General features: G+C 38.7%; 1 protein-coding gene across 2 annotated transcripts in view; it reads right to left on the bottom strand.

Moving 5' to 3' along the window:
* Nucleotides 1–9,466, bottom strand: part of NPC1L1 (NPC1 like intracellular cholesterol transporter 1) — a 43,857-nt gene extending 34,391 nt beyond the window's left edge. For both annotated transcript variants that reach the window (XR_008915445.1, XM_001379707.3), the window contains exons 1-2: nucleotides 9,346–9,466; nucleotides 6,905–8,421 (exon numbers count right to left, since the gene is read on the bottom strand). Coding sequence is in view for 1 of the 2 variants with exons in the window: in XM_001379707.3 (XP_001379744.3) it covers nucleotides 6,905–8,421; nucleotides 9,346–9,435 (1,607 nt within the window). In the remaining variant the exon portion in view is untranslated. The remainder of the gene's footprint in view (nucleotides 1–6,904; nucleotides 8,422–9,345) is intronic.
* Between the last annotated feature and the right edge of the window lie 9,630 nt (nucleotides 9,467–19,096).

The raw sequence follows: 19,096 nt of genomic DNA on the forward strand, positions 1-19,096 counted from the left end.
GTACTTAAATGCTTGTGGATTGACTCATTGATTTTACCAATGAGCTAGCTAAAGGCAAGAGTTTCAATAAGTTGCCCAAGATCACACAGCTCATAGTGGCAGAGCCAAGACTAGGATGAGGATCATTTCAGTTCCAGGGCATATCCTCTTCCTCTTCTCTCTTTATACTTGTACAGATTGAACTTCAACAGGAAGGAGACTCTCTTTGAAGGACTTGGATAAGAGCAACCAAAGGAGGAGCATATGTTCAAAGAATGCCTCTCCCTTCCTGTCCTCCTATACTTCTTTTTTTTTTAACCCTTATCTTCTGTCTTAGAATCAATACTGTGAGGGTTGTACAAAAATATTTATAGCTGTGTTCTTTGTGGTAGCAAAAAATTGAAAAATGAGGGGTTGTTCCTCGATTGGGGAATGACTGAACAAATTGTGGTATATGATGGTAATGCAATACTATTATACTATAAAGAATGATGAACTGCTTGATTTCTATAAAAACTGGAAAGACCTTTCCTATATGAACTGGTATGGAATGAAATGAGCAGAACCAGGAGAACATTGTACACAGAAACTGTAACATTGTGGGATGATCAAATGTGACAGACTTTGTTACTAATAGCAATGCAATGATCCAAGACAATTCTGAGGGACTTATGAGAAAGAATGTTGTCCACCTCTAGAGAAAGAACTGTGGGAGTAAAAACATGTGATCTATCACTTGTTTATATGGGTATATGATTTGGAGTTTTGACTTTAAAAAATTACTCCATTACAAATATGAATAATATGGAAATAGGTGTAGCATACCAGGCATGTTAGCATCTGGGAAGTATGATTGATCTATTGATATTGTATTACCAGACACATGGTCAGACCTCTTGATGTTCATTGTATGGAAAGGGATAGTCCATGAATTTGCCCATCCTGTGCTAGTGCTTCAGACAGATGCTAACATGCCTAGTATGCTACATACTAATATTAGGCATGGAAGATGTATTTTGGAAGATGAATTCTTCCTATCACAATATGGATTAATTGACACATGGCCACATGGCACACAAAAAAAAATTTTTTTAAGAATATAATTATTCTATTCTTATTTTTTGAACTTTTTTTGGTTTACTTTTCTTTTACTTTCTTTTTGCTGAATACTTTTTATTATTCATTTTGCTTTCCTTTTTCACAACTTTGGTAATATTTGAAGTACATTGTAAGTACTATTAATGCTCTGATCCTAAACTTTTATTTTTATACATACCCAAAAGCTTGAGACTATAGGAACATGACAGCATTTGTTAAATTGCCTAGGACTGTTCTGAGTTATTGTGTCTGATTGCATAAGAAGGGATTGCAATGGATACCTTACACTTGGCCAGACAGCCTAAGCCACAGACAGATGTGTATTCTATATGAGATGGATATATATGGATTGCTAAGGTTGGAGGTAAAAGGACGCAGTGTTTTGACACCCTCATTCACAAGTCTGCCTGGTACCAAAGTTCCAACTATATATCTATGTGGCAGACATCTTGGCCTATATATCCCTAAGACTATGCAAGATCAGAACAAGGGAAAGAAAAGAATTTCCTCTCATCTCGAGACATAGTCCTTTTCTTTAACTATTAAAGGTCTGACAACTTCTCATAGTCTTGGCTGTACATTGGTAAGATGATATATTAATGCACCTGTCCTATGGACTATGGGACTGATATTATATTAATTCAGGATCACTAAAGAGTGTAGATCATTTTATTTTTTATTATTTTTGGTATTTGATGAAACTTTTTTACCTGTGATTTTGCTAAGTGGATATGAAGATCATTCTTTCTGCTCATTTTTACAGCATTGTTACTAAGTTAAGATAATTTTTACTTTTATTATTAATCCTACATAATCTTCACATTTAATTTTTGCTATTTGATTTGGAATTCATTTTGATCTATTAAGTTTGCTATACTCACTACTATAGCAAACTTAATAGATCAAAATGAATTTTTTTATATTTTTATTTGTATTATTTTTTAATTTTTTATTATTTATTTTATTTTTTAGATGTTATATACTCTTGTTTTAATTTTTAAATGAAAAGGGGGATATGTAGCATACCAGGCATGTTAGCATCTGAGAAGTATGATTGATGTATTGATATTGTATTACCAGACACATGGTCAGACCTCTTGATGTTCATTGTATGGAAAGGGACAATCTGAAGCACTAACACAGGATGGGCAAATTCAGGGGCTGGGCCTTGATGGCCTTGGCTCAGAGTACATTCATTTGCAAAGCACTGGTTGGATGAATCTCCACCTCTTTGATCTCGTCATTGTCAATTCAACCAATGTTAAAACCTATGTCATATTATGTATTCGTGGATCATCTCCCAATACACATTCCTAAAACCCCCAATAAATACTGGGGAACTAGCGCAAAACACTCTCTCTTACTCTTACTCTTATTCTTACTCTTACTTTCCCTCTCTTCCCTCCTCATCTCTTTTCCCTCCTCGCCTCTTACTCCCTCTTCTCTTACTCCTCTTACTTCCCTTTATCTTCAAAGAGCTTCCTACTAATGCTCAGACTGTCTTGTCTATAGGAGGCACCAAGGAGTTGTGACTCCCCCCCTTTTCTAGCGACACTGTCGCCCCCAAAACAGACTCTATTGTCTATAGAAGTATCAAGGAGTTGGTACTCCCCACCTGTTCTCTAATTCCTCTTATTTCCTCTGAGTTTGTGTTACTCCCCATGTGTTTCAACTTTTGCCTTTGAGTCATTATTATTCACCCATTTCCTTAGCCTCCTCTCTCCATCTCAGGTTATTACCCACAGATAAATAATATAGGACTCCCATGGGGGGTCGCTATAATAGGTATTGAGTATAATGCATGTATAACCCTGTAGAATTGCTTGTCAGCTCTGGGAGGGGAAAGGGCAGAGGGGAGGGAGAGAACATGGATCATGTAACCATGGAAAAATATTTTTAAATAAATGAAATTCAAAACTGTGTATTGGTTCCAAGGCAGAGGAGCAATGAGGATAGGCAATTCGGGTTAAGTGACTTGACCAGATTCACACAGCTAGGAAGTCTCTGAGCTCAGATCTGAACCTAGGACCATTCATCTCTGGGCCCAGCTTTCAATTTGCTGAGCCACCTAGCTCCCCCTGACCTCCCTGACTTTTTAATCCTACTAATTTTTCTGCTCTCTTTTTGAAGCTCCAAAATATATGTCCAGATGAAAGAGAAAAGAGACAGAAAAGAATAAGCATTTATAATAGTAGCTACTATGTATCTGGTACAATGCTAAGCACTTTACAAATATCTCCCTTTATTGTCTCATTTGATCCTTGCAACAACCTGATGAGGTAAATGCTTTTATCATCCCCATATTATAGCCAAGGAAACTCAGGTGAAGCAATTTGTCTAGGGACACACAGCTAGTAACTGAAGCTTAATTTGAACTCAGGTCTTCCTAATACGCCATACACAAAGTCACTTGCTACAGAGGTTGGGAGATAGGTTCTTCAGGACACTTAGGAATAGACACTAACAAGTAGCCAAAAATCAGAATCCAAAAGAAATCAAGGTCCCAGGAAAAACATGGCTGTGGTTGGAACCTCTTTAAAGAAAAGGAGTCTTCTAAAGAGTCTCTGTGGTCTCCATGTTAACAATCTGAAGGGTTAAGTTAGTAAAAAGTATGCTGTTACCAGAAAAGCCCAGAGTGGCATAAGAGAAACCAAGTGGATTAATGAGGGATAAAAATTCCTGTGAGATTGGACCTATAGAGGGATAGGAGGCAGAATTGCTGAGCCCAAAGATTTCCCAAAATTCCCCTCATCATCATTCAATGATCATGAGGTCTAGATATCAGGGTAGCCCATAGTTGAGTCTAAAGGGTAAGTGTGAACCAGAAAGGCTCATAAGAGAAAAGTCCTAAACTAGAAGTCAAAAAATCTTGCCCCTTGATGGGGCTTTGACGGGGCTCAAGTTTCCAATCTGCTAGATTCAGTCCCTCTGAAGATCACCAATAGGGGGTGGGGAAGGGAAGTCTCAACAGTACCAAGGATGGGCTACCCTGGTGGGCGAGGACACACCACAGGGTCTAGATTTTCCCTAGTGACACTGCATTTTTACTATATGTATGCAAGTAGTGTGAGCCTGAAACAAGCCTGAAACAAAATGGAATAGGGACGCCCAGCTCACCAGAGAGCAAAGAAATGCCTTATCATTGGTGTCAGGAGGCCCCCAAGGTCACAGCCTCCAGTTGTGTTGGCAACTTGGTCAGAGTTTGTGAACTTTTCAGGCTTTGAACTTTGACAGATTTCTTTGTCAGAGTATGAAAAAAGAGGAACACTGGAATTTATTCTTTTTTTAAGAATTTTGCTTTTCAACTGCCTGCCCTTTGATCCAGCCATACCACTGCTAGGTTTGTACCCCAAAAAGATAATAAGGAAAATGATTTGTACAAAAATATTTATAGCCACACTCTTTGTGGTGGCAAAAAAATATTAGAAAATGAGGGGATGCCCTTCGATTGGGGAATGGCTAAACAAATTGTGGTACATGTTGGTGATGGAATACTATTGTGCTCAAAGGAATAATAAAGTGGAGGAATTCCATGGGGACTCCAGGAAGTGATGCAGAGTAAGAGGAGCAGAACCAGGAGAACATTGTACAGAGACTTACACTGTGGTACAATCGAACATAATGGACTTCTCTACTAGCAGCAATGCAATGACCCAGGACAATTCTGAGGGACTTATGAGACAGAACGCTATCTACATTCAGAGAAAGAACAGTGGGAGCAGAAACACAGAAGAAAAACATATGATTGATCGCATGGTTCTATGGGAATATGATTGGGGATGTTGACTTTAAATGATCACCCTAGTACAAATATTAATAATATAGAAATGGGTTTTGAACAATGATACATGTAAAACCCAGTAGAATTGCTCGTCAGCTCTGGGAGTAGGGAGAGGGGAAAGGAAGGGAAAAGCATGAATCATGCAACCATGAAAAAAAATATTCTAAATTAATTAATTAAATAAATAATGAAAAAAAGAAAAAAGAATTTTGCTTTTCAATTTCATTTGTCCTTTTTTGGCATTTCTGAAAAATAAAGAAAGTTTTGTGAAGCAAGAATCCAGGGAGAAAGGAGTGAATAGAGTTAAGAGTGTGGCCTGGGGTAAAAATCCTTGAAGAAAACAATTAGAAAATTAGGTTGGCACCTTGCCTGGCACATAGCAGAGGCTTAACAAATGTTTGTGGATTTTTTGACAGTGGATTGAGAGCTGGTCTTCTAGTCAGGCCTACGTTCAACTACTACCTCTGACTTTAATTGCTTGTTTGACCCTGGGCAAGTCACTTCTTCAGTTCTCAGTAGCCCAAGGAAATGATCCAAGAATCTTACTATTGATAAGCATTAGTTGAGAGGGTTTTTCTCATCAAGAATTCCACACACCATTGAAATTACAGAACAGGACACACACACAAAATAGGACACACACACAAAAGATCACTGGTTGTTTTCCTTACCTTTTGAGTGACCTTGGAAAAGAAGTTGCTTCCCCTCTCTCTAGATTTAATTTTCCTCATCTGCAAAATGAGCAAGTTGGCCTAGATAACCTCTAAGGTCCCCTCCAATTCAGACATTCTCTGAGGTTGCTGTTTTCAAAGGCCAGCCCTCTTGATGGTACCTTGACAATACCACCTAGTACTTGACTATCTTCTCCTCTTCCTCCCTATTGCTAGGACCAGAGAACATGCCCTGGAGGAGCTCTGGAACTCCCATCCTAGGGCCCCCACTGTCCTGATGGGTGGGTGCCTCCCATAGCCCCTCTATCTAGCTGACCCTGACCATGGCACATTTTGTATCCTGTTCCACCCTGATGCTAATTATAATTCCTCCTCTCTTTTCCAGCTCTGAATCAAAATGAAAACAAGCTGCTGAGAAAGGAGGTGTCAACCAATCTGTTCTTCTACTGCTCTACTCATCATCCCCTATGACTTGAATCATTATTTTTTTATAACCCTTACTTTCTGCCCTAGTAACAACTCTAAGACAAAAGGGCAAAGGCTAGACAATTGGGATTAAGTGACTTGTCCAGGGACATACAGCTAGAAAATGTCTGAAGTCAAATTTGAACCCAGATCTTCCCAACTCCAGGCCTAGCATTCTATCCACTGTGCCACCTAGCTGTCCCATTCTTATAATTTTGTGTATGGAAACATCACTCCTTGGCCATCACTATTTTATATATGCTATCTCTCCATGTTACAATGAATGTCCTTGAAATTTATGTATTTGTATCCCCAGAACTTTGCACAGTTCTTGGCACATAGTAAGTATTTAATAACTGCCTTTCTGTTGTTTTGGTTTTTTTTAACCCTCACTTTCTTTCTTGGTATTGATACTAAGTATTGGTTCCAAGGCTTCAGAAGATCAGTAAGGGCTAGGCAATTGCCTAGGGTCACATAGCTAGGAAGTGACTGAGATCAGATTTGAATTCAGGCCTGATTCTCTATCCACTGAGCCACCTAGCTGCCCCAGTGCCTTTCTGTTCACTGAAAAAATGCTGGACTTGAAATCAGGCAGGTCTGGTTTCAAATCCTGCCTCTAACACTCGCTCGAATGACTATGGGCAAGTCACCTAGTGTCTCTGATCACTCTGATCAAAAAAGGAAGAGTAACCCATAAGACATATCTCACAGGGGTATCATGAGGCTTAAATAAGAGAATGTCTGTCAAGTGTTTTGCCATCTCTAAAACTCAATTTGATGTTATTGGCCCATATGTGGCAATTCTGAGAAGGGGCACCTTCCCTTGGGCTGATGTGGGTGGCGGTGAGCGTGCTGGTTCCCCTTGCTGGCCCTCCCTCCCCCTGTGTGCCCCAACCCTAGAGGATCTCACTTGACACAGTAGAGATAGTGGTCTCTCCAGTCCACCTGGGCGGTGTGCCCCATCAGGGTCTGGTTGGCAGTGAGTAGGAAGTTGGTGCGGTTGCTCTGGAAATACTGCAGGAAGCTGTTGATGCAGCAGTCCTCCAGGCTGGGATTGCGGGGGTTGAGAGGGGCATAGCAGACGTCTCTCAGAGAGATGTTGCGCCGCTCTTCCTCGGACCAGACCTCCATGTGCCTCAGCTCCTCTTGCAGCTCCAGAAGCTGAAGGAGCAAGTCCTCGCTCAGAATGCCGCTGAAGTTCTTGGGTCCCAGAAGGAGGGAATTGTAGGTATAGCTAGGTCGGTTAGGAGCCGTCAAGATCACCTGGTTGGTGCGGAAGAAAGGCCCAAAATAGCGGTCATGGAATTCCTTCTCCTTCCTGGCCTGGCTGTTGGGAGCCGACCATAACTCCACTGGATTGGTGGTCAGCTCCAGGAAGACCAGTCCACTTGCCAGTGCCACTACCAGTATCGTGGAGAGACACAAAACTATCTTGGGCCGGGAGGCCACCCACGTGCCCCAGCTCTGGAAAAGGTTGCCCAGGATGACGTGGGCAAAGTAGCTAAATCTATCAGAGCAGCGTACACCTTGCTTGGGCTTCTTGGCCTTTGTTTTCTGACAAGAGCGAACCACAAGGAAAGTGAAGAATGAGACAAAGAGAGCAGAGAGGAGGATGGCCAGGGCCAGCCCCCCATGCATTCTCCCCAGGCGGAAAGTAGAATCCTGCATGGCAGGTTGGGCAATCACAGGACAGGATGAGGCACAGTCCTGGCAAGAGCATGCATTGGAACCATTACCCCGAGTCTCATTGCAGCCCCATGTTTCTACATCCAGGGGCTCTAGCCCATTCCCTAGGACCTGGCCAGGGTCCACAAGATTAAAGGTGACTTCCAAGGGAGCTAATCCATTCCCTGTGTCGCCCTGGAAATTGAGCCAACGCTGGGCATTACAGAGTTTGGCTCCATATACCCCGCACATGGCACCCACAGCCAAGCCGCCAGTGGCGGGGATTTGCACCTTGTTGCAGGAGTTGTAGGCCCGCTCGGCAAAGTCACGTGTGTAGAAAGTCTCATAGGCCAACACCTTGGAGGAGTTGGTCCCTGAAATGTTAGCGATACGGGTGACGTTGATGAAGACACTTTGGTTGGGGCTACAGGTATTATGGCAGTAAAAGGCAGCAAAGTTCTCCGCACAGGCTGGGCAGCGGGTAAGAAGGGTTTTGCTTATTGACAAGCTGCCCTGCAGATCCAGCAGCTGTTGGATGGAACAGCAGGCATAAGTAGAGTCTGGTCCTTGATACAGCTCTGGGCAGATCTTATTCAGAAGCTCCAAGTGGTCCCCACTGAGTTTAAAGGCTGGAGTGTTGGACAAGCAAGACACGTTGGCCAGTGGGATGAGACTGCCGGACAACTCGGGGTTTTTCCCACAGTCATTGTAGAAGGCACACCTGCCGGCTTCGTGGATAGGCGTGTAGCTCTCTCCATGGACCTGAAGAAGGGACTCATCAGAAGTGTGCTCTTGTGCCCACCTCCCACCCCCAGCAATCTGAGGCTGCCGCCCAGTCCTAAGGAGAAGCACAGGCACACACATTCTGATCTCGTTCCCTGGCCTGAAGCTCAGGGTCCCTTTACTTCTGCTCCTTTCGGGGCAATTCCATCTCTGCCTTATGGCAGTCCTCACTCCTCCACTTCAGGTAACTAAGTCTAGGAACTAGATCTTATGCCAAGTGAGACTAGATGACACAAACAGTATGTCAGTACTACGAGGTTGATGGTCATTCCGAGGACTAACTCATTCCCTTTACTTTTTGCCTTCTCCCTCTCCCAATTTCCTAAACATTTCTTACAGCCTTCCTGGTTCTCTCTAAGCCCGTGAGCTTCACCAAAACTGTAGAGAGATGAGAAAAAGATGACTGCCTTGAAACCCAGAGAGCCAATGGTCTTTCCTTCCAAGTTCCAAGAAAATTTCCATTTCAGATGGGAATTGCCCCTCTAATAGGCTATGATATCCTTCAGAAATTTGGACTAAGAACTTCCAGCCTCAACTTCCAGTTTTCTGGTCCCTTGAATGTGGCTAGAAAAGGGGGCAAGTCTAGCACAGGGGAAAGAGTGCTGGGTAGAGTCAAAGAACCTGGGTCTAAATCCTGACTTTTCTATTTATTCCCTGTGTGATCTGGGGTCAGTCACATCACCTCTCCCAACCTCAGTTTCCTTATTTGCAAAATGAAAAGGTTGGACTTTTATTGACCTCAACCTTTTCCAGCTCTAAATCTATGGTCCAAAGTCCCAACCAACAGGCAGCCCCACTGCCCAAATACCCCGATGATTATACCCTATAGCTCTTGCCTCCATTTAAGGAGTTCTAGTACATTCTTGAGTAGCATGGAGGGAAATGCAGAAACCAGGAACTCACCAAATGCAGGAGAACCACCAAGAGCAGCACTCCCCTCAACCCAGGCTCAACCATCTCTGTGCTGAGTGAGGGACCAAGTAAAGAGAGCATGGGGCAGCTCAGGGAAGCTGATATGCCAGTCCTTGATTAAGGGAGGAGTAAATTAGCAATGTAGTAACTCCTGATGACATTAAATCTGGCCTGACAGCTCAGTAACCAATGAAGAATTTACACTGTTCTGATGCAGGAACTTAATAAGTTAATAGTCCACTGTTGGCTACTCCCTTCAACTTGTTTGGCACCAGTTCTATGGGTATTCCACTGGCTTTCCCCTACTCAACAGAGAAGTGCTGTCCCTAGAGCATCAAAGCTGTGAGTACAGGAACAGCCTTCACTAGGATTGGAGTATTAATTAAGAGGGTAGGGGAACCACTGGGGGGCCCAAATCCAGGTATTAGGGGGCCTCCCCACCCCTGATAAATGATTTAAGATTAACAAGAAAACTCTGCAAAGGAGGGAGAATTTGGATTGGCATCTCTGGTATATATTTCTAGTTTTTCTACTCTATCACTGCCTCTGCGCCCCCTTTCTTCGATTTGATCTCCCCACTCTGGGATCAGGGCAAGGTCTCACTTGAATAGGAACACACCCAAGTGTACTGTCATCCTTAGTAATTCTTTATTGATAATAATAACAGCCCTGTTAACATTGGGGGAGGTCGGGGTTAAATGTCTCAAGGACACCAGTTTCGAGGAATAACTCAATTAAGTGCAACAAGCACTATTTAAGAATGGATCGCTAGGCACTGGGAATACAGATAGCAATGAAAACAGTACCTCCTCTAGGAGCTTACGTCTACTGGAGGAAATTAGCATGTACAAAAATAAATATAAAATTTGTGCAAAATAAATATAAAGTGGAGACTGAGGGAGGGAAGATTAATAACTTGGAACATCGGGAAAAGTTCCATAAATGAGGAAATGAGGTGGCCCTCAAGCTGAGCTAGAGTCAAATAGGCAAGAGACAAGGATATTCCAGATTTGAAGGGCAATCTTCACAAAGGCAGAAAAGTGAGAAATTTATAGAGAGCAGCAAATCATCAAGTTTTGCTCAGAGACAGAATGAAGGGAAGAAAAAGAAGATGGGGAATGCAAGGGGAGTATAGGGAAATTAGTCTGGAAATACAAATTGGAATCAGACTCCAGGGGGTTTTAAACATTCACAGATGCAACTTTCTGAGCTGTAGGATAGAGAACTTGGAATCAATAAGTTATTCCTAAGTTCCCTTTTCTCCATCTCACCTTTCTCTTTTCAGTACACTTCCTAGTTGGAGTAAGAATAGAAAGGAGGAAATACAAAGATTGGATCAGAAACCCCTTATGTGGTTTGCCTCTCCTCTAACCATCAGCAGGTGTGTATTCCTGCCCTCTGCTCCCCATGCTTGATAGGGATCTCTTTGGCTTTCTTTGACCTTCCCTATCAATCCAAATGGGGCCTTGGCCTTGACTCTCCTTAGAGACCAGATAAAGGTGATTTGTGGATACCGGAGAATATCTCTCACTTGGTTCTTTTATGCCTCTCTGTGTCATTCTTAGATCAGAATCTCCTAGAAGGGGGCAGCTGGGTGCCTTTGACTGAGAGTCAGGCTTAGAGAAGGAAGGTCCTAGGTTCAAATCTGGCCTCGGACACTTCCTATCTGTGTGACTCTGGGCAAGTCACTTAACCCCCATTGCCTAGCCCTTACCACTCTTCTGCATTGGAACCAATACACAGTATTGACTCTAAGACAGAAGGTAAGGGTTTAAAAGAATACTGATGGTCTAACCTATAACTCCAAAAAGACCAAATTAAAAGGAAAAGGATCCATAAGTACAAAAAATTTACTAGCAGCTCAGTGTCAAGGGGATGTCCATCAGTCAAGAAATGTCTGAACAAATTAGGGTACATGAAAATAATGGAGTACTATTGTGCAGAAATAAATTGTAAAAGGGACAGTTTTAGAGAGACCTGGAAAGGCTCATATGAATTGAGGTAAAGTGATTAGAACCAGGAGAACAATTAATACTGTGACAATGTTGCAAAGACAAACAACTTTGAAAATTAAAAATTCTGATAAATATAATGGCCAACAATAATTCCAAAGGAATAATGAAGTAGCAAGCTCCCATCTCTTGAGAGAGAGTTATGGACTCATATTCCATAATGAGACATACTTTCATGTAATGATTTATTTTGTTTAACTATATATATTTGTTACAGTCATTTTTTTCTTTTAATTGGGTAAGAGAAATTTATGTTTAACCCCCAATAAAATAAAATAAGATGTTACATAAAAATAAAATGTATTTTTTACATTTAAACTATTAATGGGCTAACATACCACCACACCCCAAATTGGACCTCAGTTTATGAAGAGCCACTTACAGATAGGGGACAAATATATTTTAATTTGTCTCTTCCTGTAAGCCCAGACCCCATTTTCCCAACACAGCTTTGACCACTCTTTTTCAACTCCATACTTTCTTCTATGCATCCCTTTCTTTTCCTCTGATCACATTCTCCATTTCCTTGAAATGCCTAATCTTCTCTGAGCATAATCTACCTCCTCCAAATCCCCCCACAATCTATCATCATACTCAGAGGGGAGCAAACCAGGAGAGCACTATGGGCTGCAGACCTACTTGGGAAGCATAAGACACTCTCTTCCTCCCTAGTTCCCATGGTCTTAGGTAAGATAAAACTCAAGTTCTATAGCTGGGCAAAGGTTAAATTGGGGTTATGATTGGTTTTTGCAATAAATATCAGACACAAATGAGCTCTTAAGGAGACTCAAGATGCAATATGAACTCTGAAGAAGTAAGCTTTAGGGCTAGTAATCATGATCTCAGATGAAGCAAAAGCAAAAATAGACCTAAGTAAAAGAGGTTCTCAGGGAAATTACATTTCACTTAAAAGGCACCAGAGACAATAAAGTAATAGCAACACTAAACATCTCTATGCACCAAATGACTAATTCTTCTTTTTACTTTTAATTTTTTTTTCCAATTACATGTAGAAACAATTTTTAACAATTGTTATCTGACATTTTTCTATTCAGATTCTCTTCATCCCTTCCTCCCTTCCCCAAGGCAGTATACCAATACTATTATGGAATCACACTTCCAAATTTTTCATGCCATGAAAGAAGACACAAATTGCATATACAAAAAAAAACATGAAGGAAATAAAGTGAAAAATGGAATGTTTTAATCTGAAATCAGACTCCAACAGTTCCTTCTTTGGCTGTGAAAAATATTTTTCATCATGAATCCCGTGGGGTTATCTTGAAACCTTGCATTGCTGATAATTGTTTAGTCCTTCACAGTTGAACATCCAAATTCTTAAAGGAAAAGTGAAATAAATTACAAGAGGAAATAAATAGTAAAACTATGCTGGAGGGAACCTCAATTTATCCCTCTCAAAATAAGATAAATCTAACCATAAAATAAATAAGAAAGAAATCAAAGAGACAAATAGAATTTTAGGAAAGTTAGATATGATAAACCTCTGGAGAAAACTGAATGAGAATAGAAAGGAGTATACCTTTTCCTCAGCGTACATGACATCTTCACAAAAAATTGACCACATATTAGGACCTAAAAACCTTACAAATGCAAAAAAGTACAAATATTAAATGCCCTCTTTTCATACTCTAATACAATAAAAATTATACTCAATAAAGGAACTTGAAAGCAGAGATTGAAAATTAACTGGAAACTAAATAATCTTATCCTAAAAGATGAGTCAGAAAACGTCAAAAATAAATCATAGAAACAGTCAATAATTTCATTAAAGAGAATGACAACAATGAGACAGCATAATAAAATCTGTGGGTTAAAGCCAAAGCAGTAATTAGGAAAAATTTTATATCTCTAAACATTTATATCAATAAAAGAAAGAACAGAACAATTCACTGGTTATACAACTAAAAACTAGAAAAACAACAAATTTTATATCTCCAATTAAACAACAAATAGAAGTCAAAGGATAACTAATAAAATTTGACAGCAAAAAAAACATTTCATTAATAAATAAAAGTAGGAGTTGGTTTTATAGGGAAAATAGACAAAATATTGACTAATTTGATTTTTTTAAAAAAGAAAAACAAGTCAGCAGTATAAAAAATGAGAAGAGAAAATTCATAACCAATGAAGATGAAACTAAGTTAATTACTAGGAACTATTTTGCCCAGTCATTTGCCAATAAAACTTATGATCTAAGTGAAATGAATGAATTCTTTCAAAAATACAAATTGCCCAGATTAACAGAAGAGGAAATAGGATACTTAAATAGCCCTGTCTGTCATAGAAAAAGAAATTGAACAGGCCATAAAGGAACCCCTTCAGAAAAAAAGGACTAGATGGTTTACAAGCAAATTTAAAGAGCAATTCTTTCTAATGTTATACAATTTTTTTTCAAAAATAGGGTAAGAAGGAGTCTTATAAAATTCTTCCTTGACACAAATATTGTTTTAATACCTAAACCAGGGAAAACAAAAACAGAGAAAGTAAAATATAGACCAATTTCCCTGATCAATATTGATGCAAAATGTTTAAATAAAGTATTATTCAGACTGCAATTATATATCACAAAGGTCATACACTATGACCAAGTAAGATTTATACCAGGAATGCAGGGCTAGTTCAATATTACGAAAACTATCAGCATAATTGGCTATATCGATAACAAAACAACAAAACTTAATGAGATTATATCAATAGATGCAAAAAAAAAATTTTTTTTACAAAATACAATACTAATTCCTATTAACACACAAGAAAGCATAGGAATTGATGAAGCCTTTCTTAAAATGATAAGTATTATCTATCTAAAATCAAGAGCAAGAATTATCTGTAATGGGAATAAACTACAAGCCTTCCCAATAAAATTCGAGGTGAAGAGTGTTCAATACTGCACTAGAAATACTAGTTATGACAATAAGACAAAAAAATTAAAGAAATAAGAATAGACAATGAAGGGGAAAATCACTCTTTGAAGATGAAATAATAGTATACTTAGAGATGAGATTCTTAGAAACCCAACTAAAAAAAAACAATTGAAACAAAACCTTTTTAAAGTTTCAGAAAATGTTGAAAAATGCCATCCACCTCCAGAGAAAGAACTAATGGAGTCTGAATGTAGAACAAGACTTACTATATTTCACTTTATTTCTTCACTTTGCTTTCATTTGTTTGTTCTCTTTCACAAAAGGACTAATATGGAAATGTTTTTTTACTATTACACATGTAAAATCTATATCAGATTTCTTGCTATCTTGGGGATGAGGGAGGGAAAAGAGGAAAGGGTGAAAATTTGACTCAAATTGTTTTTTTTTTAATTTAGCTGAAATTTAAATTTTAGTAATATTTTTATGTTACTTAAGTGAAAAAAAAAGTCATTTCCACTAATAAATTTTTTACAGGGGGAGAATATAAACCCAAATAAATCATTAGCATTTCTATATATTACCAACAAAATCTAGGAGAAAAAGAAATTCCATTTAACTGCAGACAGTAAAAAAAAAAAACTTGTCTACCTTCAAATCAGGAGTGAGATGAACACAATTGCAAAATGCTTTTCACACAAACAGACAGATCTATACGACTGGAAAAATGTTCATTGCTTATGAATAGGTTGAGTCAATATGATTAAAGTGACAATTCTACTTAAATTAATTTGCTTATTCAGGGTCATACCAATCAAACTACTAAGAAACTGTTTTCTAGATGAAAAAATTCATCCAGAAGAATAAAAGGTCAAAATTACCAATGGAATCAATAAGAAAAAAAATTAAGGAAAGCAACCTAGCAGTACCAGATTTCAAACTATACTGCAAACTGTTAATCATTTTTTTAAAAATCTGGTATTGGAAAGAATAGAGTTGTTGATCAATGGAATACATTAATTACTCAAGCAATTAAGTGGATTAGATCAGCAAGTGGTAGTGAAGATTGAGGCAATCAAGTGAAGCACACATCTTGTGATAGTTCTGGACTAACTCAGTTCCCTTTCTATTCAATTATGGGTCTAGTCTAATTTCGGTCTCATGAGAAAACTTTATTCAAATGTGGGAATGTGGGAATGGGGGGGGGGGGGAGGAACTATATTGTATTGTTGGAATCTATTCCTGCATGACTGGAAAGCTAGACCACTTCAACTTATTGCTTTGGGACCTAAAAACCTAGGTTATGCTGACCAGAAACTCAATCAGATTCAAAGACTGAAGCAAGGAGTTTTCTCATAACTGTACATCCCAAGGAACTCAAATGTCTTCTTTGAAAACTGCCTCCTTACTGAACAATCCATATTGTTTCCAGATTGTTTTGATTGTTCACAGACACGTGGAAGGAGCAAGATACCTCTTCCTGGGATTTCAGAGAATATTTGTTTTCTCTATCCTTCCCAACTTGGAAAGTCCCTAACCTTTCTTCCAATTAGAAACCAGATTCCCTAATGTTGTATCTTGGTTAATTGTTTCCTTTTAATTAATTGACTTTATTTGATTTTTAACATATAAAAGAGTGTCTCCCCCTATATTCTGGGTCCAGTGCTAAGCTAAGGAAGGATCCTGGTCCCGATTTGTTGAGCAATTGGCATGTGTTGCTTAATAAATAGAAATGCTTGGAAGTTTGAACTTCTGTTTCCTCAATCATTTCATCTTTCACAGTACACAACATACAGTAGTAAATAACCATAGGAATCTAGTGTCTGATAAATCCAAAGGTCCAAGCTTTTGGGGCAAGGACTCACCATTCAATAAAAACTACTGGGAAAACTAGAAAACAGTTTGGCAGAAAGGCAGAGACCAACATTTCATCCTCTATACCAAAATAAAGTCAAAATGGACAAGTGATGTTTACATAAAAAATGACATCATAAGCAAATTATGGGAGAATGAGAAAAATTATTTCTCATATCTATGGATAAGAGTTTATTACCAAACAAGAGAATAGAAGTAAAATGTATAATTTTATTATATTCCATAAGGGTCTACACAAACAAGATTGATATAACCAAAATTAGGAGGAAAATATGAAACTGTGAAAAACTTTTCTGCTAAAGCACCCATTTTTCAAATATATGGAAAATTGAGACAAATACAAAAATAAAAGCCATTCCCCAGTTTATATGTGGTCAAATGATTTATGAACAAGTCGTTTTTATTTTTTTTAAACCCTTACCTTCTGTCTTGGGGTCAATACTGTCCCCAAGGCAGAAGAGTGGTAAGAGCTAGGCAATAGGGGTCAAGTGACTTGCCTAGGCTCACACAGCTAGAAAGTGTCTGAGGCCAGATTTGAACCTAGGACCTCCCGTCTCTAGGCCTGGCTCTCAATCCACTGAGCTAGCCAGCTGCCCCGAACAAGTAGTTTTTAGAAAACAAAAATAAATGTATCTGTACTCAGATGAAAATGCTCTATATCACTATTAATTAGAAAAATACAAATTAAAATAACTGAAATATTAATTATTTCACATCTAACACATTAGATAGCAATGACAGAAAGGGAAAATGATAAATACTGGAAGGAATATGGAAAAATAGAGACATTAATTCACTGTTGGTGAAGTCATAAACTGGTCCAACCATTCTGAACAACAATTTGGAACTATGTCAAAAGGGCTATAAAACTCTTTATACCCTTGACCCAGCAATAATGCTACTGAGTCTGTATTTCTATTAAAAAACAACAACAACAACAAACAAACAAAGGGGAAAAAGGGATCTATATGTACAAAAATACTTATAGCAGTTCTTTTTGCCATGGCAAAGAATAGGAAAACTGAGAAGATGCCCCTCATTTGGGAAATGACTAAACAAGTTGTGGTATTTGATTGGGATGTTATACTGTTGTGATAAAAGCAATGATGAGCAGACTGGTTTCAGAATAACCTAGGAAGACCCAAACGATCTGAAGTGAAGCATGCAGAACCAGAAAGACACTGGATACAGTAACAATAATATTGTAAGGATGATCAACTGTAATGATAAGACAGTGATCCAAGACAATTCCAAAGGACCTGTGAAGAAAAATGCTCTCCAGCTCCAGAGAGAACTGATGAGCTGAGTATAAATTAAAGCATTTTTTTCACTTTCTATGCAATATTGTTAATATGTTTTGCATGACTTCACATGTATAATGGATATCATGCTGCTTGATTTCTCAGTGGGTGGGGGAGGAGTAGAGGGAAGAAAAGAATCTAGAACAAGTTTGCTCGTTTTTAATGTCAAAATAAGTCAATGAAATCCCACCTTCTACTGGAAGCCTTTCCAATCCTTAATTCTAGTGCCTTCCCTCTATAAATTATTTTCTATTTATCCTGAAAATATCCTGTAGGCACTCAAGAATCGCTTATTGACTGAATGAATGACTCCAGTGAACAGGGAGAGAGGTTGTGCACTGGAATGAAAGGAGGTCCCAAACCCATACTTAGACACCAACATTCACATACTCCAGAGCAGGTACCAAATACCAGGTTTGTTGTCAGAACTGTTGTCAGTTCCAGGGCAGAAAAGAGAAGAAGAAACCTCACCTATACATACGAGTGGCATTATGAGGTAAGGAGCACCCACAGGTCCTAGGCTGAGAGGAGTAAGTCCTGAATCATTCAACAGGGGTGTGACTGACCACAGGAGCAAAACAGAGTCCCAGTTCTGGCTCCTAGTCCTGTCTTAACCTTTAGAGGAATAACAAAGACAACTTCCCATTTTCTTTATTTTTAAAATGTTTTCTGAACCAGGAGAACATTGTACACTGTAGCAACAATATTGTCAGATGATCAACTGTGGAAGACTTAGCTATTTTTAGCAATACAATGATCCAGGACAATTCTGAAGGACTTATGACAAAGAATTCCATTCATCTCCAGAGAAACAACTGTGGGAACTGGAAAGCAATTAAAAGCATATGATTGTTCACATTATTTACCTTTTTATTTTGGAATTTTGATTTTATATGAGTATTCTCTTACAATGATGACCATTATGGAAATATATTTTGCAATGTATACCCCAGATTTAATTGCTTTCCATCTTTGAGAAGGGGAAGGGAAAGGAAGAAGGAAGACAATTTGCATCATAACTTTGGAAAACATGTTGAAAATTGTTATTATCTGTTATTGGGAAAATAAGACATCTTTGAATTTAAAAAATATAGAAGAGAGCAAATTCAGAAAGAAACACAGATAACCAGAGCAGTATTAGTACTATTGCATTAAATTTAATATATTAATGAAAATAAACTACATTTAATAATCAGGGTTTCACATGCAAAAAAATTTTTTTCTGTTCATCATATATGGAAAAGTTTATGTTGATGTTTGTTCAGTTCATAATAAAAAAGAAGTTTTGTTACTATTTATTTGTAAATGTTTTTTGAGTGTTCTTGGCCTTTAAATTAAATAAAAGGGAGGGGAGGACCACTCCATTCATTTTCTTTACAGCTGTAAGGCAGAACTACTTAGAGGGCCTCCCACTCTGAGGGGAAATTAAATCTAGCTTCCCTGTGTCCCACTGAACATGGTGGCATTGCCACCTCTGTCTCTGATGGAGTGGCAGTGGGAGCAATTACATTGGGGGCACACCAACCATTCTTACTATGCCTTCTTAGTAAATTGTTTTAATAAAAACTGTTGAAGCTCTTGTCTGGTTTTGTTGCTTGTTTGCTTGTTTTTCTACATCCTTACTTTCTGTCCTAGTAACAACTCCAAGATAGAAGAGCAAGGGTTAGGCAAA

Source organism: Monodelphis domestica, chromosome 1, assembly GCF_027887165.1.
Source record: "Monodelphis domestica isolate mMonDom1 chromosome 1, mMonDom1.pri, whole genome shotgun sequence".
NCBI classification, from domain to species: domain Eukaryota; kingdom Metazoa; phylum Chordata; class Mammalia; order Didelphimorphia; family Didelphidae; genus Monodelphis; species Monodelphis domestica.